A 26,255-nucleotide genomic window follows, 5' to 3' on the forward strand; every position below is an offset into this window, starting at 1 on the left:
AAGGCACTATATCCATTGAGCGTTTGAATCGAAAAATTCTTAAATTATTCATAGAAAAAAATGGTAGCAAAGAAGACATCGTGAGAGTTGGCTTAAAAAATTATCAGCGTCGATTAATAAGCACGAGGCGAGGATGAGAGAGATATTCATCGATTCATCCATCCATCTCAATCAACTGTCCGATCTGTTTTGGCATAATCGAACGTGAACGAAGCATCGTATACAAACGCGCACCCCGAATAACGTTCGCGGCCACGTGCGCCCTCCACGTGGCCTATTCCTCCTTCCTTTTCTCCCCTTTCTTATTTATTAACTCTCTTCCTCTTTTTCTAGACGATCACGGAGAGACCGAGCAAGGTGAAGAAGCGAGCGAGGTATCCTCCGAAATTCCGCCACCTCTTTCTTCCATTTCGAGGTTCGCGACGTTCGCCATGGCCGGGGGTAGCTCAGGCCATCGAGCGGGGGAAGCCCGTAGAGGGGATCAGCGACGGGCATCAGCGTCTCGCTCCGATGTCTATTTTCATCTCACTCGGCGGCGTCGCGGCCACCCCTTGTCGCACCGCGTTCTCGGTATCATCGTCCGCCTAAAAAGGTAGATTGACCGTGGAAGTAACGCGATCCGCGATTGGTCGGCCAGGTCGACGAATCGGTCGTCGCGTTATACCCCAGGATCACGTTGCACGCGCTTATATTGGGAGCCCCCGCGCGTTTCCCCGACAGAACGGCTCTCTAACGTAAGTGCATCACGTCGCGTCCGTCGTGCGACACGTCGCCGGCCTTGTTTCTTTTTTTTCTCACTTTTCTCTTTCCTTCCTCGGCTAAGGCAGAAGACGGGAAAAGGAGAAATACGAAGGAAAGGAACATCCGGATGTAATATTCGGATACATCGTCCAATACGCATCACCTATCGCATAATTAGGGAGATCAACGCAGACACACGTGTGTACCCGCTATAGCGGATTAGTGATAAGGGATTTATTGGCGATATAGGGTGAAACTTAGGTCGGCAAAAATTTGGTGGAACTCGCGAGAGGACCGAATTCAGGTGGTCGAGAAAGGACTCTTGGAGCTCTTCTTCGATAGGATCGCGTGTGCGTCTGTGCGTCTGAGTCTGTCCCGGGAAGGAAGTCACCCCCAGGTGGGCGGATAGTGTTTGGCGAATGGGTGGTTTCAAGGGAGTGACTGTCTTGAATCTTCATTGATCCTCAGTGACGTACTCGTGTGAGAATCCGAGGTGCGAGCGAGGATGTGCCAGGACTCTTGGGAGGAGCCCTTTACCTGTGTGTGTTTATAATCCTTCGAATGGTGAACGGACATAGTGCGCTCCTTTTTCCCTTTTTCTTCTTCTTTTATATTTATCTTCCGTCTTCTTTATCCTCTGCCCCGATTTGACAAAATTAAAAAAATCGAATTTCCAGTGTCGATTAAATTGACTTCCAATTGTGTTTCTTTTTTTTCGCTGGAAGTAATGAGGTGCACACATCAGGAATATATCAATGTGCGACGCTACCAAGTTTGAGTTGTAGGCGTACAACTCGTTCAGTAAACGAATCATTGAAACGCATTTACATTTTTTCATTTATATTTATATGAATTATATTTATATTTTTTCATTTATATTTATATGAATAATATAATTTATATGTAATATATATTGTATATATAAAATTATATTTAAATATTTAAAGAGAGCAAGAGACAGTAAACTTTAAATTAATACAAATATACAATATATATGAATTAGAAAAGCATTAACTTATTTAGAATCAGATATTGTTTTTTTAATTAATATTTCTAAATTAATATTTGCAAATTTAATTTAATTTTAATTTAAAATTATATATTAAGAAGTAATCTATATTGTAATTTTTTACTTTACCGGAAATTGTATAAAAGACCCACTTGTATAAAAAAATTAATTTAACTGTAATTAATTTAACTATATGATTTTTTATCAATTAGTGGGATTGATTTTCTTTATACGAATAAAATTTCTATTTAGAAATTTGTTTTTAAATTAAAAATTGAAGATTTCTTCATCTATTAAAGTTTAGTGAGTTCTTCCAGTGATTCTAAGATTCTAAAGTTCTCTCGTTTTATCATGTTTATAATCTATATTTTTTTTTATATTTATTTTCTTTTTAAAGTTTATCGTTTTTCCCTGTCTATCAATATTATTCTTTATTATGATCTATATATCTATGATCGATTTTGTTTATCATTTAAAGTATACGTTTTTCCAACATCTGTTAAGCCAATAAACTTACGAAAATGTCTTCTATATATTACACATTTTTCATATTTGTTCGAAGGAACGAAAATATCGGAGATCTTGTAACGCGATACATCGCTCTTTTTGGTCTGATCGCCAGTGCCGCTTCGTGTCTGCTCCATTTTGTATTCTTATCTGATTATGCAATCCCCTATCGTGTTCTTCTTCGTGACTCTTCTTCATGATGCACGTACAATCGTCGAGTATTAGTGTCAGTGACATCGTAGTAACATCACGTAAAGTTGATTGGAGGTGAAGCGTATTGGATAAAATAAATTTTTATTACTATTGAAATATTATTTTTTAAATATTTGAGTGAAATTAGAAAAGAGAAAAGCCGGCGATTGTCGACGACAATTTTAAAATATTTTTTAATTTTACTTTACGAAACTAGGAAACTTCTAGCACTAGACAATGGTTAAGAAATATTTACTCTCACATCTGATATTTTATATAAAATAATTTTTAATATTTTAAACATTACAAATAGAGATTAAATAATAGAAGAAATACTTTTTAAAATTATTAAAATTGTTAGAATGTGTTTTGCGGATATATTTTACATTATTAATTCATAAATACTTCAACTAACTTGATAACATTAATCTTTTTTTTAACAAATCGGCGACCCAACGACTTTTAAATTACAAATGGTCAAAATAAAAAATTTTTGAGTTTTAGGGAGAAATGGAAATACGTATTTTTATATTTTTTTTATTATAATATATATTTTTTTACTTAAAAACGCGATAAATATAATATTTTTGCTTAAATAAATTTAAAATAAAAAAATAAATTTTAGAAATTAGAAATAAATTTAAACTTAAGAAATCTATGGAAGAGAGAGAAAGAGTCTATTGATTTGTGAGAAATATCTGGGATATCTCATAAAATAGATTTTCTCGGCCATTGTTTAGCGTTATTAGATTGGCACAAAAATTTCTAGTATTTATCAAATAAAGTTGAAAATTAAATTAGACAATTGAAACAGAAAAATAATTTTGTATTATAATTAAAACATATAATCATTGAGGTTGCCTTGTATATTCTTAAAAGATATTAATGGAAAAATATTAGATCTCTTTTGCATCAATGACTAGTTTCTCAATGAGTAGTTTCGTAAAGCTTTAAGCAACTGGAGGAATCGAGATTTTCTAATCGATCGTTCCCCAGGGCCGCCCGTAACGTGCCGCCAGAAGTAGTCCGTCCGCCGCCGAACCAACAACAAGCCCCAAAGGCAAACGACAGGAAAAAGAGGAGCAGTCCTCCCCTCCTACCGAAAAAGAAGCTAGTCTTCACAAGATAGCCCGTGAGTTCTACGACATCAGTTTATCGCTAGTAGAGCCCAGAGAAAGCATCGAGGATGCCAGCCGTGAAGCCCCAGGAGGGAGAGGATCCCGATCCGACCCCATATCTCTTCGTCTCTCTCGAGCAAAAGAGAATCGACCAGACAAAACCCTATGACGCGAAGAAGGCGTGCTGGGTACCCGATGAGAAGGATGGCTACCTCCTTGGCGAGATCAAAGCCACCAAGGGCGATATCGTCAGCGTCGGTTTGCCTGGCGGCGAGGTATGTCTTAATAAATAAATGATCCCTTCTTTGACCTCCTTTATTCTAGGAATATATCGAATTGCTTGGAAATAATGACCAACTAATGAAAAAGACTCGGTTTTTTTTCGAAGAATATTTTTTTTTAACCAATTCTTTTTTAATTTTTATAACAAATGTAATTTCTTCATCTTAAGAAGAAATTAAAATTGAAGAAATCGGCTGTTATTAGACTAAATTAAATTAAGATATCTGAAAATAATGTTATGAAATTATTTTATTTTATTTTTTGGATGTTAAATATACAAAAAATACTGATATTTCATATCACTGAAAGTAATTATATCTAGTATTCGAAATTTTAATGCTTTGAAATTTTTTTGGATGTAATTGTAATTGCATTTTATATTTTAAGAAATATTGTTTAACAAATTAATTTTGTACTTAGAGTTCCAAAATAATTGAAACACAATGATGTGATGATTTTTTTACAATCTATATAATATATATATATATATATATATATATATATATATATATATGCTTTAATAATTTACATATTTCATTCAAGTATAAGAAACTAAATAATTTTTTAATTCAAATTTTGAATGAAAATTGTTCAATTTAATTTAAGTAAATAATAATTATAATTTTGACTAAATTTGCAAGTATATTATGCGATATTTCTTTTTTGTATTTTATACAGTTAATGCATTTGTTTTCATTGATACATTCAAAATATTTTATATTCAATCAAAATATTTTATTCAATTTAAATTAAATCAAAATATTTGATTCAAGCAAGATATTTTATAAGTATATTCTAAAATTTTAGAATTATATTTTAAAAGAATGCTTTTATTTTTTCTATGTTTTTATTAATAATTATTCTTATGTATGTAATTTAATTAATAATCATTAATAATCATTGATTAAATAACAATTGCATCAAATAATCGTAACTTAATTAAATGTCGCAATAGTTCGTACCATATTGGAAGCGTCAGTCTGTCTATACAACTTTTTTTTCTACTGTCTGTCGTAGAGAGTGATTTTTTCTACTGTAATTTTCTTTATCCAAGAAATTCATTCTTATTTTTAAATATATGATTCTATTTTATTGTTTACACTCAAGAGAAAATTTTTGCACTTAAAATAAAACCTTGTTATAAATATAAATAAATACAATATAAATATAAAAAAGAAAATGACAAATGTGTTTATTTCATATATAACGGTAAAGATATAAATCATTATACTACTTAAAAGTACAAATAATATAAAGACTTACTCAAAATTTTTGGCAAATTTCATCGTAATCTTTTTCTCTATCTCGAATTAAACTCCAAAAGTGATGTAATACTTTTTGTGAGAGCGTGATTACGTCGGAAAAACATTTGCGCGAGTTTTCGATTACGCACGAAGAAGGCGTCGACGCGAAGACGCGTTCCGATTCCGCCGGATAAATCTGTTCGCTCGCATAAATTTTTCGTGGGGCAAGGGAGGGAGCGAGTCTGTTTACTCCGCACAGCGATTTCCGTCGATCGCCATGGAAAGATCAAGACGTGATTTCTACCTCTGCCTTGGCGATTTTTTTAACTCGCTCGGCCAAGAAAGATGGAGATAGAAAGAGGGAGTTTGCTCGCTTCTATATATATAGTCCTGGACAAAATTAACGCATAATTTTTTTTCACTTTTTCTTTAAAATTTAAATATCAGCTTTTAAAGAAAAAGTGAAAAAAATTATGCGTTAATTTTGTCCAGGAGTATATATATATATATATATATATATATATATATATATATATATATATATATAAGGAGGAGAAACGGGGATCTTGCTAGCAATCTATTTTCGGAGAACAGAAAACCGGCCGCGAACCGCCGGCGCTGTCGACCTTCTGTCACATGATTGCTCGAAGGCACTCTCTTGGACAAAAATAAAATCCCTTTTGAGCTTGTGGCCTATCAAAAAACGCATTATGTAAAGGACGACATTTTATTTTTTCTTCTTTTCTCTTTCCTGCTAGCGAAAATAAGTAACGATAATCTGTCTTTGAAACAAGGTATTGGAGTTTTGATTTCCTTCTCTCATTTTATGAAACGAGAATTTGCAATCATTTTTGAGAAAATTCTTAATAATTTAAAGTATGCAATTACATTGTGTGTATTTTTCTTATTTTATAGAGAATATCTAAGTGTATAGATTTCAATTTTGCTTGCAAAAATATATGTAGCAATAATAGACAGTGTCGTATCGAATAATGAAAATATACAATGCATAGAATTTTTATTCTACAGAAATTCTAATTAATTTCTGTAAATCTTTAATTTTTTACAATTAATGTTATAATTATGTCTGATTCTAAATTGTAATAGATATTGTGATAAAGCAAACAAAAAGCAGATCGTGTGATTGATATTAATCTTGTTACTAAAATATTCTCGCTCAATTCAAATTAATATATGTTTGTCGATGGATTCTAATCAGTATATAATTCGATAATCCAATATTTTTAAAAACGCTTTTTTAAAAAGAATTTTTCTCTTTCTAGCATCCTGAAAGTAAAAAAACAATAATTAAAATGATTTTCGAGACTATCAGATTTTTACATGACTTTTTATAATATTGTTTTAAAGAGAAAATTACAAAAATTACAAAATGATAGATGTGAAATTTATACTTTTGTAATACTTTCTTTTTCTCTTTTTCTGTCTTCCTGTAGAATTTTATAATACTATATATATTTTTTCAAGAGCATTTTAAAGTTTTGAAATAATTTAAAATTATGTAATTCAATTATTCACGCCTCCTATCTTTTTCTCTTTTACCAATGCATTCCGTACTTAGACAATAAATAAACTTTGCGCTGTCTTATTAACATTTTATTGATCGTATCAACACCATAAAAATTGTTTCATTTACAATTATTGTTATTATTAAATCCTGATCGCATTTGATGTCTTAAAATTCAATTGCGTATTATTTTTCATGCAATTTCGAGAAAAGTGCATTATTTTCGCGCATCAGGCCTGAACTTCATTTTCGGGGCGCGTTTAAACGGCATCGTTGTCCGTGTTCCCGTCGGTTACATAATGGTTCAGCAAACCCGTGCTATCTTGCTGCGACAGTAAGCCTAAATGCTATTGTTAACCGTCGTCGCTAGCGCCTGGCGTAATAATAAGTTGAAACGCTACTTCTCGAAACGCGGGTCAACGTATTTTTAGAGCAGCAACTTCTTGTGCATCGAGCTTGAGAGAAACGCGCCCGCGAAAGGAGGAGAAAGAGAGAGAGGAAGAGAGGGAGAGAGAAAGAGAGAGATGTCATAAATAGTTGCCAAAAAGCCTTCTTATGTAATACGATAGTCGAGAAAAAGTGCCTAGTTTTTTTTTCCATTATACAGATATTTAGCGCAACCCCTTCTTCACCCTTATATCACGATTGACCCATTTCAATTGTCTTTCAATTTCAATTTTGTAGAAATTAATTTTTTGCCAGATTGTATTAATTTTTCTGCTGATATTTCAAGCATTTATGATAGTAATATAATGTTATAGTTACATGTGATTATTTAATAACTAATGCATTCTCTTTTATATATATCTTACTAATTATGTATAAATTGATTGGAATAATTATATATGTATATAAAACTTTATTTTTAATTTTTAAATATTGGAGAGCATGGGGTAGAGCGTAAGTATATTAAAAATAGAAATCGTTAATGGTTGCTGATGTAAAATTGGAAGTTATTATATTCTAATAATATTATATTTAATAATTTTATAAATATATCTTTAGAGTATACATAATTGCAATAAAAAAAGCGCTAAAAATTCAAAATTGCATAAAGACTGAATCTAAACTGGATTATATACAACTATGAAGTAACTCAATAATTTAAATGCAATGCGCACTGATCCAATAAAATTTTAAATATTTATATTTAATGTTTGTTTTTTATTTGAAATTATTGCATTAATAGTTTCTATTAACAATATAAATATTTTTTTATTAAATTAATATATATATTTAACTTCTTTGCATCTTTATCTTCGAAAATTTAAATAATCGAGAAATAATTCATTCTTCTTGACTTGAGAAAAACATATTTTTCGAATAACAATAATATATATTTCACACAGAAGCTCGAAAGTGTTTTCTTTATTTTTTGCAATTGTATAATAATCTTTAAAATAAGTATAATAAGTATAATAATCTGAGAGATCGATAAAATTATTAAATATAATACATGATTGGCAAAAAGAGGCTTGATTGATACGTGTAATAATGACAGAACAAAAAAAAAGAAAATAATTAAATGAGAGAGAAAAAACCTAAATGAAAGAGAAAGAAAAAAATTTTGCAATGCTCGCGCAGACGAAACAATTCCGCAAGGACCAGCTGTCCCAAGTGAATCCGCCAAAATTCGAGAAATCCGAAGATATGGCCGACCTGACATATCTGAACGAGGCGTCGGTGTTGCACAACTTGAAGCAGCGTTACTACGCCAAATTAATTTACGTAAGTCGATTATCGTGATCTATCACCACTAATCCGTCCTTTCTTTCTCTGTCGGGGCCCGATGACAGACCAGGGATTTCAAGAAGGATCAGCTGCAGCAGGTGAATCCGCCCAAGTATGAGAAAGCCGAAGACATGTCCAATCTGACCTATCTCAACGATGCTTCGGTCCTCCACAACTTGAAGCAACGTTACTACGCCCAGCTCATCTACGTAAGGCAGCGACGAAGAGATGCTCGCCCCCCTTTCCTCGCTTCTGAGGAAGGCTTTGTCTAGCTTTGTCTGGTCTCGAGTGTTTTTTCTCCTGTTTGCGAGCCGCACAATCTCGCATTTTTCTTTCAAAATTCTTTCATTTTGTCGAAGGATAATGTTACGAAGGATTTACTCGTCGCTCAAAACGCCAGAACGCGTCATGCGATGTTCCTTCGGAGATCCTTCGGGTTTTTATTTTATCGTTCATTCGTCATCCGCGATAAGAAGCTCGCCAGGATGCGAATCCTTCAGGAGCATCGTCGTAAAGCACGAAGACGTGCCACGACGTTTCCTGGCTTTTTTATTCCCATCATCTTTCGATGATTTCTTCTTTTGCAAGGACCATAATCTTTCCTCCATTCGATATCTCCATCACTGGAAAATGCATGATATTTTTTCCCTATCTTATTCATTTATTTATTATTCAAATGAGAGGATGATGTCGTTTTAAAAGCACCGTGACGTGCCACGATGTCTCCTAGCTTATCGATCTTTTTATCATTCTTTATAATAATTTTTCCGCAAGGACAATGAATTTCGTGAACACTCTATATTTTAATTGCCGGAGGATGTATGAATTTTTGTTTTAATGTCGTTACAAAACACAATGACGTGCCACGACGTTCTGTGATTTTTTCAGTATTGAATTTTCTTTTTCCTCTGAATTGATAATGATATTTATTTCAAAATTTGGTCATTAATTGGGCATTTTCTTGATGTTGAAAGGAATGAATAAAACGAAAGAAGAAGTATGTCAATATCAATTATTGTTGAAAAATACTTCAACGGATTATTTTTCCTTTTAATTCGCACAAAATGTGCAATCGATCTTTCTATCGTTCTGTGTTTGTTTCCTCTTTTTCAATGTTTCATCCACTGTGTTTAACTGAATGAATGCGCTCTAGGGCCTTCACATATTTATAAAACGGAGTTCCCGAAGGATGCCCTCGTTTCGAGACGCGAGTCGCATCCGCTATGATGGAAGATGGACTGTTCCTGCTGCATCAACCTGTTTTTTCGTTCCCATTTTAATTATTTTATGTATATCTTCCGCTATATAAGGTCATCGATATTGTCTGATTATTAAAAAAACTTCTCGATTTATATAATATAAATTTAAAAATATTACATTGAATTAATATGCATAATTAATGTTTTCTAATTGTTCTCTGTACTTTTTCGTATTATTTATACATAATATTAATTTATTAATAATTTAATAATTTTTATTAATATAAAGATTTTAATAATATCATACATTATCGATGCTACATTTTATGCCAAATTTCAACTGTCCGAAGTTTAAACAAAAAATTGAATTACATTATTACAATTAATCTTTTATTTTATATTAAACTTTATAACATTACTCTGTTAAATCTGTAGATTTTAAAATCCCTCCGTACTTTTTCAAATCTCTCTATAATTTGTTATAATGCATTTAAATCCTATATTTTATTAGGTCGAAAATTCATATAATTTGCGATAATTGAAATAATCTTTTTTACCGATTTCGGACAGTAGAACTATGGCTGTAATTTGTTGTGCAATTGCAATGTGATTCTCTCTTGCGAACCGTCAAGGATCAGTCCAGGCATGGAACGTTGTCCGAGATCCCGATCTTTCGTACATTGATCGATCTTTAAATAATCATCGATTTCTCTACATTTGCAGACCTATTCCGGCCTGTTCTGCGTGGCAATCAATCCCTACAAAAGATTCCCCGTGTACACTCATAGGTGCGCCAAACTGTATCGCGGCAAGAGGCGTAATGAGGTGCCGCCGCACATTTTCGCCATTTCTGATGGAGCTTACGTCAACATGCTTACTAGTGCGTAAAAATATGATTATATTTAATTATTATATTAATTATCAATACTAATTGTAATATCGTTGGAAAAGTATTACCTTTGATATAAGAAATCAAGACATAATTTTCATAACAATTAAACTAAATTAAATTAAACCAATTTAATCTCGATGTCAGCGGATATAATTATTATGTAAAAAACGCTTTTCTTAAAATTTAGAGACAATATAATTAAAAACTTTTATCAATTTTTGTGCGTTGTGTAAAATCGATGTGTTTATGTGTCTCTACCAACAGACAGTGAGAATCAGTCTATGTTGATCACTGGTGAGTCTGGTGCCGGAAAGACTGAGAACACGAAGAAGGTAATTGCATACTTCGCCACCGTCGGTGCCTCGAGCAAGAAAGAAAAAGAAGAGCCTGGCAAGAAGAAGGGCTCTCTGGAGGACCAGGTCGTCCAAACCAATCCTGTCCTGGAGGCCTTCGGTAACGCCAAGACCGTCCGTAACGATAACTCCTCTCGTTTCGTAAGTGCTTCTATTTTAACATGCTTAAACATACGAGGCGTCCAATAAGACAAAATAGCCATTACTATATTTGGCCAAGATAAACGATTGCGTATATATGAGGAAGTCTATAATAGTGTTTCGGAAATATATAGAGATGAGAGAAAGAAGGAGCTGCTATATAAAAATTTTATTTCGACACTCAGAAATACAAAATATTTTTTTTAAATATTAAGTTTTAAATATTAAATAAATATTTTTTAAATATTAAGTTTAAGATTGAAATTAAATTAAATTTTTTGCTTAGATTTAAATTTATTTTTATAAAAAACATAAAATAATAAAATACATAAAATTACATAAAATAAAATACAGAAAATACATAAAATTAGAAATTGAGGAAAATATTTTCTTCAACTGATCGATTTCTCTTCGAGCGCGATTTAATAAAATCTAATTATATAGATGAATTAATTAATTAATGTTTCTTTTGTGAATAGGGTAAATTCATCCGTATTCACTTTGGCCCTTCTGGAAAACTGGCCGGTGCTGATATCGAGACTTGTGAGTATCGATTTATCTTGGAAATTGTGACAAAGAAATCGCGGTTATTATTTTTGCGCAGTTAACTGCGATATCGTGTTTAGTAGTCACATCAAGGTGACGGAAAAGGAACGCGTTTATTATCGTCGCGACCCAATACACATACCGTACAGGCGCAGTTGGCTTCGACTCGCGTGTGCACCATTCGAGCTGTTCTTCGATTGCGTTCGGTTATTTTTGGGCGACCGCTCCGTTTCGTTTCGTTTGGCTTAAATTTCGCTCGCGTCATCGCATAACTCGATTTCCTTATTTAATTTTGTGCTATAAACAACAATGTATCACGCGCAATTTTTTTACACAGCTGTGTTTGTGATGAATTTTTATTAGCAAGAAAAATGAAAAAAATTAATATTTTTAATTATAAGGCAAATCAAATTATTACATTAAATCGATTATTTTAATGGCAATCTCTCAATTTATCGTTATTTTTAACGACGTGATTGCACTTTTGACATTTAAAAAAAAATGCTAGCATTGCTTTTTTATTTATCATAAATGTTTTCAAACTATTTAATAAAATCTATTCGATACTTTTAAAATTATACGTAAAATTTTCACGGCACATATAATATGTATTTAAAATGATTTTTTTCTCCCGTATAGATCTGCTGGAAAAAGCTCGTGTCATCTCTCAACAGAGTTTGGAACGTTCATATCACATCTTCTACCAAATGATGTCCGGATCAGTCAAGGGATTGAAGGGTAAGATCATTGATATTCCGCGAGAAGGAAACTGATCAAAAAACTGACAAAATTTAAATAAGATTTACGCGTCGATTTGTATAAATAATATTTTTCTTCCAAGAATGATTGATAAATTACCGCTGCCTCGAAAAATTAATTATATCTATATATTTTTCTGAAATATAATATAACGAAATATTAAATTAAATTTAATTAATTTAATATTTAATTTAGTTTAATGTATCTCATTTATATATGAGAAATTAAATGCATAAATTATTTATATACAAGAAAATAGCGCTTTTGTGCTATAATACTAAAAATGACAAAATTAAATCTAATTAATTATTCTCGAAATGAAAAGTTAATTTTCTCGAGGTAGCGGTCATTTCGTCAGGAGGTTTTGCGATCGCTCTCGATCTCGATAATGGGATTAGATTAAGAAGATGAAGATAGATGTTGCGGAATCCAGGGAGAGAAAGGATTCACGCGTAAATTTGAGGAGCGATAATCGCCCAGAGGGTCGTCCTTCTTCCTCTCACACATTTAAGTAAAGTTTCTCACTGCCAAATTATGTGTCCCTCACTTCCATGCAGCAATGTGCCTTCTAACGGACAACGTCGGCGATTACTACTTCGTATCTCAGGGCAAGACGACGATTCCAGGCGTCGACGATGGCGAGGAGTGTTTGCTGACCGACGTAAGGACCTGACGATGACGAATATCGCAGGATTCTCGCCTTTCGTTTATCTTTGCCAACCTCTTGCCCTCTCCTCATGTATATGACACCTTAAAAATCGATTGCTGGCAATCGGTAGTTTTCTTGAATTAACTGTATATCATTGCCTGGAACAACTGTAGCAGGCAATTAGTAATACCTCTAAACGAGGTCATCATGGGAGAGACGTGTTCATCAAAGTCAATTTCTTTTAATCAAATTTTAAATGGCGCAATTAATTAATGTTTATTCATAGAGCGCAATTAATAAATGTTTATTCATAGAGCATTAAATTACTTTTTAATTAACATATCAATGATTTTAAATGGAAAGAGATTTATTCGGACTCGACGTCTAAATAGTTTTAAAACAAGGAAATTTTAATCAATTGGCATTTTAATATATAATCGATTAGATAGAAAAGAAAATTAATGCTCTTAAATTTTAAAAAATTCAAAAACTTAATTACAAATTTGGTTGATTTTTATTAATGTAATTTTAAAGAAATTTATTTTGATTAAAATAATTTTTTATTTTACATCATTTTTGTTTTTCTTAAAAAAGAAATTAAATAAGATTATTATATTTCAAGAAATTTGATGATGACGGATACGTATCTCTTGCGTAGTGTATCAGTGTGTTGGTAGACATTTCTACGAGAGCTGAAATATCTTGTACATAATATCAGTCTTCTAGCGCAATCCGCAGAAAGAGCAGCGATATTTTGCACAGCTGTAGAAACTGTACTGTACTGTACTGTATTGCAGAAAACGTACTTTGAGAGAGTAATTAAAGTATCAAATTAATATCCTAGACAAGAGAACCATCTCATTGCTTGATTCCGTTTTAAAGATATTCAGAAAATACAGGAATAAAACATTAATAATACGAATAATAACTTGCAGTAATAAAAATATTAAAAAATATTTTAATAATATTTTTAATATTTAAAATATTTTTAAAAATATTTTTATTTAAATTGATGTTTAGACACAATTTATAAAAAATTGACGATGAATTATGTCAAGATAGCTTGTCAGAAATATCTTAATACGAAATAAAAGCAAAAACTTGGATCTTCGGAAATTAATTTCTCCTGATTTTAAAGATTTTAATTCATGATTTAACGAAAAATGTTTATTTAAAAAAAATACAATTTTGACGAAAAAATATAAGCAATTCGATGGTTTTCTCATCGAGCTAATCCCTGACGAGTACAGGTAGCTCTATTTTATAATTGTTTGTTCTCCCCGATATCTCTGCCTTTTCGAGACGCAGTTGAGAGAACTCGTAAACTTGTAAGAGTTCATAGATTCCCTGTAGATAAGAACCCTTTTTTCGATGTAACGATGAAAAGCCAGAAGGAAGCATGGTCTATCATCGGTTGTTTTAACGACCCGCATGTTTTTTTTTTTTTACTTGGTCATCCTGTAGAGATGTGTCTGCTGACCAACAACATCCATGACTACCACTTTGTGTCACAAGGCAAGACAACGATACCCGGTCTCGATGACGGCGAAGAGCTTTTAGTTACTGATGTAAGTGCAATGACCGAGCAGGATCAGCTGATAAAACTAGATAAAAGAAATTAACTATACTTATTATTTAATTTTTATTTTTTTTAATTTTCTGGAAATAATTATTTATTATTAGTAATATAAAAATATGTACTTTCTTTTATTATATTTTTAAAGTTTCTTTTTCACAAAAACTTTTTATGCATTTTCCTAAAAAAAAAATCTTTTCTCTTCCTGTTATATGTAAAATTTCATCTTTTATATTGATGGTTCTGTTAATCGTTTCACTTTCTACTCGAAATTCGCTGATCTGACTCTCTAGCACTAAATCCTTTGTCGTATATACATAATTGTCTTAATAATCTTTCCGCGTATGAATAGTGAGCGCTTTTGAAGAGGAGATCGCTCAATATATATTTCTTCGAGCGACGATTTTTTCCATGCATTTTGAATCTTTTGCATCAGCTTTTACATACATATTGTGTTTTTCTTGTATATGTGAAATATCATTTCTCTTCATGTCTGTATCTCTCTCTGTATATGTTAGCTATATCTCTTTTTCTTTTACTTAATGTTTCTTTCTCTTTCTTACTTTCTTTTTCTCTTTATCTATTTGTTCCTCTTTTTCATTACAGTTCTTCGATATGTTGCACAATTAACTAAACATATTTTTACAGCATTACACACGGACATCTGTGTTAACTTCTCTTTTCTCTCTCAATTTCTCTCTCTTTTTCTTCTCTATCGCTCTATCATTCTTTTAGCGAATACTTGCCGCCAATAATTTGCCATATTTTTCTGCAAATCGTTGCGAGCACCGATGACTTCGATCACTTTTGATATATCCTATTTAATTTTTTTATTTTATTACTTATTTAAATAATTGTAAATTATTTTAAGCGCTAAGTTTATGGTTTATGGTCAAATTAATGAATAATTATTTGCTAGCCGGATTAATGTAATTAAGAAAGTGCATTTCCCGAGAAAAAAGGGGAAAAAAGACTCAAAATGTCGACGGTGATCGCTCGCTATCGCTCGCTTGCCAATTATGAGATCAAGCGTTGAAAAAAAAATGTGACTAATACAGAATTGACCATGCTGAGTAACCGGATCAGCGACTACTCGTACATTAACCAGGGTAAAACCAGAATTCCGGGAATCAACGACGGTCTGGAAATGGATGCGACGGATGTAAGTCCAGCCCCCAGGGTGTCTCTGAGCCTCGGCGAAATTCAGGCCTCCTTGATTTTTTACGAAATTATCAACGTTAATTTATGTTGCAGATCAAGCTTTGCTGAAGGAAAAATATTTAAAGTCTTACAATTAGAAAAATAATTAGGACCATCTGTCAAACGATTAAAATTGGATTATTTTAGTGATTATTTTTAATTAATAATACAATACTTACATATTAAATATTTCATTAACTTTTAAAGTTACATGTGGTCTTTTAAATTTTATTAAACGGCAATAGATGCTCTTTTTTATCCAGTTGACTTAGTTTTAAATTTTTGTAATTTATCGGAAAAAATATTTCTTTTGTTACCTTTTTTCTTAATGATAAGCAAAGTGGTACTGAGGTTTGTCCGAGGATTTACCACCCCCTCGCCCCCCGCCTGCGAAAGCTGCCTGCCGCCGCAATCGGGGTGCGGGGAGATTGGGGGCGCGAGGCTTTCTTACAGTGGAAGAAATATTCTTTTCTGTCGAAATACTATAGTAACTGATCGCCCCGCTCCCCGATACGTCCACCCCATATACAATATATATGTGCCAGGCTGTTGGAAACGCGCACTCGCAAATATAATAATCTCTTCGTTTTTCCTCCCTTTTTGAGACTCAACTGTCTTCCAAATAATTTTTCTTGGAAAGTTTATATTATATATTTTTTTCCTATAAAATGAAATTTTAAAAATTCTTCTCTCAAGAATAAAAGAAATAATTTTTAAGTAAAAACAACATTTTAGAAAGTGCAAAAATCTGTATTTCTAAAATACTTTAGAAATAAAATAGCCCCAAGAGAAAGGAAAAATTTCTCCTCATAAAATATTGCAATAATTAATCTCAGAATTGCTATGTGAACTTTTTGAGGAGAAAAGGTATCTTTGAGATAAAAGGATTATTTTGAAAAAATATTATTATTAGATATTTTATTAAATATTATTATTAGATTTTTTTTCTAAGGTGAAATTTTCTTAAAAATTTTTTTGAAAAAAATATCAGGGAAAGAAGCTTTGAGTCTCAAAAATTGACAGCATAATATTGATCGACGATGACTCGATCGCAAATCGATGGCCGCTAATAGGTTAAGGATGGATCGATAATTGGATTCTCGGAAACGAGAGAGAGAAACTGAACGTCGAGATTAAAATGATTTTTGAAACTGCAACCTTGTTCTTCGAAATGCTTCACAGAGAACTGTCTTTTGTCTGAGAACATATACGACTATTACAACGTATCTCAAGGAAAAATCACGATCCCCAACGTCGATGATGGCGAGGAATGTTTACTGACGGACGTAAGTTCCCTTATTACTCCGGTTGTGAAGAACAGTTGTTTCCTCCCCAAAAAATTTCGACCCTGTATCTTTGGATCATTTGAATATATAAATCATCCCCCCTTCTAATATAGCGATGTCGATCACAGCAAAATATTTTATTATATTAAATTTAAAAAATGGAATAATATTATATAATAAGAATTAATTATGAAACAATAATAGTTACTATAATAAGAATTAATTATGAAACATTAATAGTTTATTAACGAGATAAAGATAACTATCTCTGATTTGTTGAAGATTGACGTCGTTATTGTTTTTCTATCTCAGATATTGATTTATAATATCTGAGTATAGATATCACACGGATGATAATGAGCAGCAATATATTTGCATAAAATTATTATTTTTTAAATATTTTTTACAATTTTCAAATTATTTTATTTTATTTATTATAAAATTAATCTTAAAAATTAATTAATCATTAATTGACTTTTAATTTAATTTAATGTTAATTTGTTTTAGTATTTTCAAGTTTATTGGCTTTTATTTTTCGATATATCAATATAAGAGAATAGATCAATAGAGAGAAACAATTTATTTTAATTTATCAAATTTTTGTTTATTAGTTTAAAATATAAATGAATTAAAAATATCTAAAGATTTAATGTAAAAAAAATTAATATAATCATTTTAAAAAATAACGTAAAGTTAATTAAGGTTAATTAAAGTTTATTTTATATTAATCTTTTGTATTGTTTTTGTAACATTATATAATATTGTCATACATTATTTTAATATTGATTTAAAAAATTGAAAATGAAAATTTAAAATATAAAATTTATTTATATATTACATTATATGTTATATGTGTATAAACAGCATACACACACACACACACACACACACACACACATAATTATGAAAGAGATATTGTTGCTTCATTATCGATCTCCGCATAACTACCATATATAGTAGTTCGATATTTCCACTCATTTTCGGTAGTATTATTGCTCTCCCTTATCGACTCCAGTTCTTTCATCTGGAGAAACCAGAGAAATCTCGAGAGAATTCTTTTCTACCCCGATTGAGAGATTCAACAGTACTTCAAACGTTATATCTCAGTAGTTAATGACCCTGTTGGTACCCTTGGTAATTACTTTCCCCTGTAGGAAATTCCCCTGTAGGAAATCCCCCTTTCCCAGGTTGAAACTTTGATAAATTTGGAAATGCAGCCTCGAGGAAGTGATTCTTCATCGATCGAGGACATCGTAGAGTAAAGAAGAACGATGATTCGAGTTGCTTCCCAAAGAAACAAAGGAGCCAAAATCGACGACGAGGAATCGTCCAGGCTGACCCTGAAGGGCGAGCTTGTTCCTTTTTATCACAAAGGAGGCACTTTGCGACGAATGCGATCTAGAAATCCGGCTCGCAATTTCTCGTCGTCTCTTCTTCTTTTTCTTCTTTCTTTTCTTGTAGCAGATTAGTCCTGAGAGACTATGTGTATGAACGGTGTTAATTCGTTGACACCAGAAGAAAAGGAGCTATTGCCACGTAAAACGAGCTTTGCTTTCGCTTTTCAGCTCGCCATTGCTGCGAGAACGCTTCCAATTAGTTTCACCAATAATCAGCTGATTTCAATCTTGCAATTAGTCCGATTGATTCTTCGCTTTCTTCCAGAATAATGATTAGAAAGGGACGAAGAATTAATTGACCCATGATTGATTGAAGCTTTTGAAGAATTTTTGCGGTCGTTTTTTCGATCAACATTATGGTTAACTTTAATTCTAGTTTAATTGGTTAAAGATCAATTAATCCAGGATTATAATTGAAATCGATGTTTGTAAAATTTAAGAGCTTTTTTTCGAAGAGTTTTCTTCCAAATTTATTCAATATTTAAGATGGAAATCTTGATCGATTGTCAAATAAACGACCTTTAATCAAAGATAGAATAGTGATAGAATGCTTGACACTGCGCTAGCTTTCTTCCTCTTTCTCTCTTTTCTCTTTTTCACGCAACTTCCAACATGCGGTGCCAAACAATGTACAATGTAATAGATTACATCCATTGTTTGCCGTGCTTGGGAGTGTAACTATTTGTGTTGTCCTTGTGTGTTTCTTACTAATTGTCGCTCTTGTCTATGTAAATTTATCGAAACTGATATGAAAATCACGTCAGAGAAGTCTAAGGATTATCATTCGTTTTGTTTTGATGATAATCTTTTTTTTAAATCGTGATAGAAAATCATTAAATTATTATTCTTTAACTTATTAAATATACTCGTTAAATATACGTTTTATTGTTTCTAAATTTCTGAAACAATGTTCTAAATGAAATTAAGAAAAATTAAATAAAGTACTTTCTAAAAGTTTAGGATATCTTTTGCGAATCAATTCCTCATGTAATTTCAAATGATCTCTGACGTGAGAATGTCCATAAAACAAAAATTTTAATGAAGCTTCTTTCAATAACAGCAAGCCTTCGATGTGTTGGGCTTCACTCAGGAAGAGAAGGACAACATCTACAAGATCACTGCGGCCGTCATGCATATGGGTGGCATGAAATTCAAGCAAAGGGGTCGTGAGGAACAGGCTGAAGCCGATGGCACTGAGGTTAGAATTTCAAATAACTACTAAAAAAACTATAATTATTATATTTATAACAAAACAATTTTTTTCGCTATTTTTAATAATAATATAAAAAATAATTTCTTGAAATATGACAAAATAATTAAATTACTTCACTTGCGATCTTTAAGTTCGTCAGTTTCAATGCACTGTTTATTTCTGGTAATATTTCAAAATATTTTTGTGATGTTTTGCCACCGACTTTCGCATACATTTCTTATACAAAAAAATATCTTTCTAGATTAAAATTTATTTTTCTCAAAAAGACACTGTATAATATTTTTCTTCGGATTAGTAAGACCAGAAAGAATGTTGCGGAAGGCAAAGATAATCATGTTTTACATTACAGGAAGGTGATCGCGTGGCTAAGCTGCTTGGTTGCGACTGCGCCGATCTTTACAAGAACTTGCTGAAACCAAGAATCAAGGTCGGTAACGAGTTCGTTACCCAAGGTCGTAACAAGGACCAAGTAGCCTACTCTGTGGGCGCTATGTCGAAGGCGATGTTCGACAGGTTGTTCAAGTGGCTGGTGAAGAAGTGTAACGAGACCCTAGACACCAAGCAGAAGAGACAGCACTTTATCGGTGTACTGGATATCGCTGGTTTTGAGATCTTCGACGTAAGTTTCCCCCGAGTCACGATTCATAAATATACAAACACACACATAAATATATTAACGTGATCGTCGACGATTTCTGTAAAATTTTTAGCAATTTGTATTTTATTTTATTTAAACATATTTTATTTTATTTTATTTAAATATGTTAAATTATTTAAATATTTATTTAATTTAAATATATTTTATTTTATTTTATTTTATTTAAATATGCATTTTAATTACTTAAATATTTAATATCAAATAAACTTTGCTGATTATATAGTTTTTCGGAATATATCGTACGATATCGAAAAGAAAAGAACAGTCTTGTTTTCTCTTTTAAATCGTCGACGTGATCGTGAATGAAATCGACGGAAAAAGATGAAGGTGCGAGGAATTCACGCCTTTGATCATTACACGAACCTTACTTCCTCCCAATACAAAATAAAATAGGAAAGAAAGAGACTTTCGAAATCGAGCGAGAGTCACGAGAAGCGAATCGGAATTCGCATCGGGTGTTTCCAATCGTCTCGAACTAGTTGTCGAGAGATCCTCCTTTAGAACCTGTAATTATATCTTGGTACCTCGGTATCTCGCAGTACAACGGCTTCGAACAACTATGCATCAATTTCACCAACGAGAAGTTGCAGCAGTTCTTTAATCATCACATGTTCGTGCTCGAGCAAGAGGAGTACAAAAAGGAGGGAATTGTCTGGCAGTTTATTGACTTTGGCATGGACTTGCTAGCTTGTATCGAGCTGATCGAGAAGGTGAACGATCCGTCCTCTTCCTCCACGCGATCTCTCTAGGAGATCTATAGATCTTTGTAGAGCTAATTGCACGTTAATATTGTCGTTAACCGTTAATCTCGAAGAAATATGAATTTCTTCGAGGATGTGATTTAGATCTTCGTAGATCCTTGGATTTCCCGGATGTTCTATTCCTTTGGGATGCTGTAAATTTTTAGATGTCTTGATAGATTGTCGAATGGGTCTGCATTAGCCAGAATATTGACGATATTTTTGAATATTTTGATGGATAATTCCTTGAATGTCGTCGATTTATTAAACTACTGTCCCCTAGCGTGAATTATTTAGACGTTACGTTAATCTCCTGAATGAATTTATGTTATCTGGAATGAACTCCAAAATTTTTATTGAATAATTTAACGATTCCTTAGATGTTATTGTCCCTTTTGAAATGTACATAAATTTAATATAAATTTGTCTCGTTAATTTTCTAAATAATCCTCTATCATTCTGAACTGTATCTATAATAATGATTAATTCTATTTATTTTTATTTTTCTAAGATTTATTAATTGAAATAATCATTTCCGGACGAAAAAAACGCATGACTCTGAAAAATCCTTTCTAGTCGCCCAGAATTCTTGGAATGTATCCCTCGATAGAAATAGTAGAATTTTTCTCCGATTACGAAACCCAAATTTTCATTGCAACATGATTCGATAGGAATCGCTTTACTCTTAGATTTCCCGAAGATTTCGTATTCTCTCAGTCAAAGATCGAAGAGAGGCATCCTGCATCAGAGGTAAAGAGTTTAATTTTTTCACTCAACGATAGAGAAGGGTATCTCATTGACATTATTTATCATCATCGAAACAGTAGACTTTATGTAAAGTAGACATGGTAGTTTAAAGATGATTAAATCGTCCACTGCCTCTTTTTCTTAAATCACATACAATGTTTAACTGTTCGTTGGCAAACAGGACAGTCAAGATCGTTTAGAAAAATCCTTTCTAGTTGTCCCGAATTCTTAGAATGTATCCCTCGATAGAAATAGCAGAATTTTTCTCCGATTACGAGTCCCAAATTTTTATTGCAACATGATTCGATAGGAATCGCTTTACTCTTAGATTTCCCGAAGAATTCTTATTCTCTCAGTCAAAGATTCGAAGAGAGACATCCAGCATCAGAGGTAAAGAGTTTAATTTTTTCACTCAACGATGGGGAAGGGATATTCCATTGACATTATTTATCATCATCGAAACAGTGGACTTCACGTAAGGTAGACATGGTGGTTTAAAGATGATTAAATCGTCTACTGCCTCTTTTTCTTGAACCAAATACGATGTTTAACTGTCCGTTGGCAAACAAGACAGTCAAGTATCTTATCTTTTTACATTGATTTCCCTTTTGACGTAATTGACACAGTTGGTAATAGTAATAGTTGGAAGTAGACTAATATTATTGGACCCCATATATTTAGCACTTACAAAAATTTCGTTTGTGATCAGATATTCTACATCATCTGAATCACAAACTTATGTTCAGAATAATCGATGATATTATAAAAATAAAAATTGCATATTCTAACAACTCTTCCAATGAAAATAATTTAATACCATAAAATCTTAATATTAATTTTGTTGATTTAATAATATAAAGTATCATTTAATATTTGGTAATTTCAAATTTTTAATTTGACCTTAAATCTCTCCTTTTGTATTTTATGGATGAATATGCATAAATGTATCGATCGATATTCTGTACATTGAAATCAAGACACTCGAGCTACATTCTAGTAGCAAGTTTTAATCCGAAAGAGCGACCTCATACTAGGTTAGGTGATGAGGTTTACATCAGTTTGTCAATAAACGGTGCGTTATACCACCGATTTGTATTACGAAGACACCCTGTAAATAAAATTCCATGGATTCTCGTAATGAGATCCTGATTAGCCTGAAGTTTCGAATAGGTCGAAACGATAGAATCTATCTTATAAATTTGATTTTTCATTCCATAAAAATAGAACTCTTACGTAAAAATAGATAGAGCAAAATAATTTTCCTAATTTGACATATTTTCATTAAAAAAAGTAATTTCTTTGCATATAGCCAGATTAGTAAAAAACTTGATTAAGAATATTTTTACATGTATCAATCGTTTCGACATGAAACTTGAGGTAATGAGACAATTTTGTAAAAATATGTGTAAGAAATCCTTTGTAAATTGACCCTCACGTGTGTAAGAAAGGAACTGGACAAGAAAATCACGAAAATGCAAAAAAGACATGCCAAGAAGGAACAAAAAAAAAGGAAGGAAAATATGAAATGACATATATACACATATGCATGCCTGTTTCTTGCTCTCGAACAGTTCAACAGCTTCGAGCAGCTCTGCATCAACTTCACCAACGAGAAGCTGCAGCAGTTCTTCAACCATCACATGTTTGTCCTCGAACAAGAGGAATACACGAAGGAGGGCATTGAGTGGGCCTTCATTGATTTTGGCATGGACCTGCTCGCATGTATTGATCTGATCGAGAAGGTACAATAAGACGACAAACGATGGATCAATTTTGGCCAGCGAAAACCCGACAGACGGGTGTTCGGCCGAAAATAAAAAAAAGAAATAATTTAAAACCGAATAACGAGGAAAATAGACGAGAATTGAGTTATTAAGCAGGCGGAAATCCCTGGTTATTTATCGCAGATCAGAGGAAACCGCTAAACACTAACGCTTATTCTTTTAAAATTCAACAAAGTGATCGTCCACTGTTTTCTTGTCACTCTTTTCATGATCGTTGGTCACTTCTTCACTTTGATCTTCCTCGTCAGTCACTTCTACTCATTCCTTGATTCCCCTCTCCCTTTTTTTGTGTCGTTGATCTCGGAATTTCAGCCGCGCGTGTTGCTTTGATGAGCGCGTTTCTTTTTGCTTAGGTTAGTTCTTTTTGTTATTTACAATTAAATTTTTTCCGAGGAGATGTGGATTATAAATTTCAAAAATATCGAATTTTGTACATATTTTTTTATTTATTCAATATAATTATTAAAAATTATGAAAATTTATTCAATATAATTAGTAAAAATTCGTAAAAATTTCTGAGAATTCATACAAATTTCTAAGAATAAAATCTTAGAAATTGGATAAAAATATATACACATATATTATACAAAATCAATTTATGTAAATTATACATTATAAAACGGGCGTAAGATAAAACTTATTTGATTTACTTGACAAATTTATTCGCAGAGATCAAAGTTATGATATAATTGAATGAAATATATATTTTATATATTTTGCAAAAATATAAAATCTATTTTTCTTAGAGATTAGACTTTTCAGAATTTTAAGAAAAATTGAAAACAATTTTAAAATAATTTCAAACTCCGTACATATATGACACAAACAGCTAATCTTGCAAGAGTATTTGTCTCATTGATAATAATTTTTGTCTCTCCCTTCCTCTACCCTTTACCTGTTTCTGTTCGTCTGTCTACTGCCGTCTGTCCGACATATTCCTGTCGCACGCCTATGTACGCACGTGCAATTGCAAAAACGACAGTTCAACGGCTTTGAGCAGCTCTGCATCAACTTTACCAACGAGAAGTTGCAGCAGTTCTTCAACCATCACATGTTCGTACTCGAACAAGAGGAGTACAAGAAGGAGGGCATCGATTGGGTGTTCATTGACTTCGGCATGGACTTGCTAGCTTGTATCGAGCTGATCGAGAAGGTATTGTGAAGGTTTAAGAGCCTCAATTCCTAAGAGTTTATCCGGCTTCATGGACGATGAATCAACGAGAAATATTGAACCGACTTGTGAACAAGGAGCCGATTTCTCGTAAAAAACAGGATCTGAAACACTGAGAATTGATGTTGCTTCGCCGTTGACACTTTAGCCAATTTTTTCATGTTTTTACGTCTATTTTAATTTTTCTACATCGGCTCTTCGACGATGACGAAGAAACGCCGATCGCAACTTTTCAAGGTACTTAGTACGGGTACCTAAGCCACTTTTCCCCTTTCTTATTCCTGTAACGGCACTGATATCGTGTCCGTGAAAAATATTCCCTCGAGATCGTTCAATGGATTGAACGATAGTCAGGCATTCATTATATCTTCTTTGATAATCCACTGGGTTCAGTTCGCAATCCTGAAGAGACTGGAACGAACGTGAAGTGAAATTTTTTTTCGGTGTTAAAATCATTAAAGTTTTAAAATAAAAAATTAAATGCAAAGTTATCACGAGACTGAAATTAGCGAGAAAATAGCATTGCTCGAGAAATGAGAATTAATTTGTAAAATGTAAATATTTATAATTAATGACCCAGTATAATTGCCTCCTTTACTTCGTCACAAAAGCAAGTCGAAACTCTGAAAATTTATCCAATTATATTTAATTAATTGGATAAAATTAGCTAATATGACGAATATACTATCGATGTTTATCACGATATTATATAGATTTACCATGTAACGGCACATGCGAGTGTCTTTTCCTATCAAGTTATGCGACGAACTTGAAAAACAATCTTTCTCTTTTATTAGAATAATTAAAATTTGAAAATTTATAATTAATTATCCGTATTTAAAATATTTAATTGTGAAAATATGACGTAATTCGGAAAATGTCTAAAATAATTTTATTCAAACGCACTTCACTATTTAATTTTTCTATAAAAAGTCAAGTTTTAAATAAAATATATTAATATTTGAAAATTTTACAGTTCTCTGAAATTTTTCAATTTCGTCGCACGTCCCTTTTTTCATAAACTCCAAAAGTATATTAGAGTGTACTTTATCGATACCTCTTTGACTCTGGTGTCGATTACTCTCTCCTTTTGACCCCTCGTCCCATAATCGAACGATGAAAGTTACGAGTCGAAGTCATCGGTCGAGCGTTCTCCTTCCGTGTCATCAAACAGCATTAATGACAGCTGTTCTTCCCTGTTTTTTTTCTCTGTTCTTCGCTTAACCCCCTCCTGTTGCTGCGCCACTCGATCGAGCAGTTCAACAGCTTCGAGCAGCTGTGCATCAACTTCACCAACGAGAAATTGCAGCAGTTCTTCAACCACCATATGTTCATCCTCGAGCAAGAGGAGTACAAGCGCGAGGGCATTGAGTGGACGTTCATTGACTTTGGCATGGACCTCCAACAGACTATCGATCTGATCGAGAAGGTACCGCCAGGGCAGGTCGATAGATCGCACGAGGCCCGAGAGGAAGCTCGTGGCTTCACCGAAAATCACACGCATACATTTTCGCTCGAACGGCATCTTCGCTGATTGTGTTTCCGTCTTGCCTGTCAACTAACTCCACTTCCTATACCGTCATACTTTCACTACC

The 26,255-nt window shown here is 32.6% G+C and overlaps 1 protein-coding gene across 33 annotated transcripts in view; it reads left to right on the forward strand.

Moving 5' to 3' along the window:
* The first annotated feature begins 716 nt into the window (after positions 1-716).
* The window catches only part of LOC105249081 (myosin heavy chain, muscle), a 48,837-nt gene continuing 23,298 nt past the window's right edge, over positions 717-26,255 (forward strand). For 4 of the 33 annotated variants that reach the window (XM_025407162.1, XM_020026871.2, XM_025407164.1 and 1 more), the window contains exons 1-10: positions 3,636-3,842; positions 8,415-8,558; positions 10,272-10,428; positions 10,705-10,934; positions 11,414-11,477; positions 12,120-12,218; positions 12,797-12,900; positions 19,408-19,545; positions 19,910-20,179; positions 24,472-24,642. In XM_025407162.1, the coding sequence (XP_025262947.1) occupies positions 3,636-3,842; positions 8,415-8,558; positions 10,272-10,428; positions 10,705-10,934; positions 11,414-11,477; positions 12,120-12,218; positions 12,797-12,900; positions 19,408-19,545; positions 19,910-20,179; positions 24,472-24,642 (1,584 nt within the window). Of the gene's footprint in view, positions 735-921; positions 940-3,445; positions 3,843-8,202; positions 8,347-8,414; positions 8,559-10,271; positions 10,429-10,704; positions 10,935-11,413; positions 11,478-12,119; positions 12,219-12,796; positions 12,901-14,352; positions 14,457-16,846; positions 16,951-19,407; positions 19,546-19,909; positions 20,180-20,757; positions 20,929-23,276; positions 23,448-24,471; positions 24,643-25,918; positions 26,090-26,255 lie in introns of those variants that run through there. The other 29 variants (XM_025407168.1, XM_020026869.2, XM_020026832.2 and 26 more) reach the window with 21 other exon arrangements.

The sequence above is a fragment of the Camponotus floridanus genome, unplaced genomic scaffold, assembly GCF_003227725.1.
Source record: "Camponotus floridanus strain SB8 unplaced genomic scaffold, Cflo_v7.5 scaffold164, whole genome shotgun sequence".
NCBI classification, from domain to species: Eukaryota; Metazoa; Arthropoda; class Insecta; order Hymenoptera; family Formicidae; genus Camponotus; species Camponotus floridanus.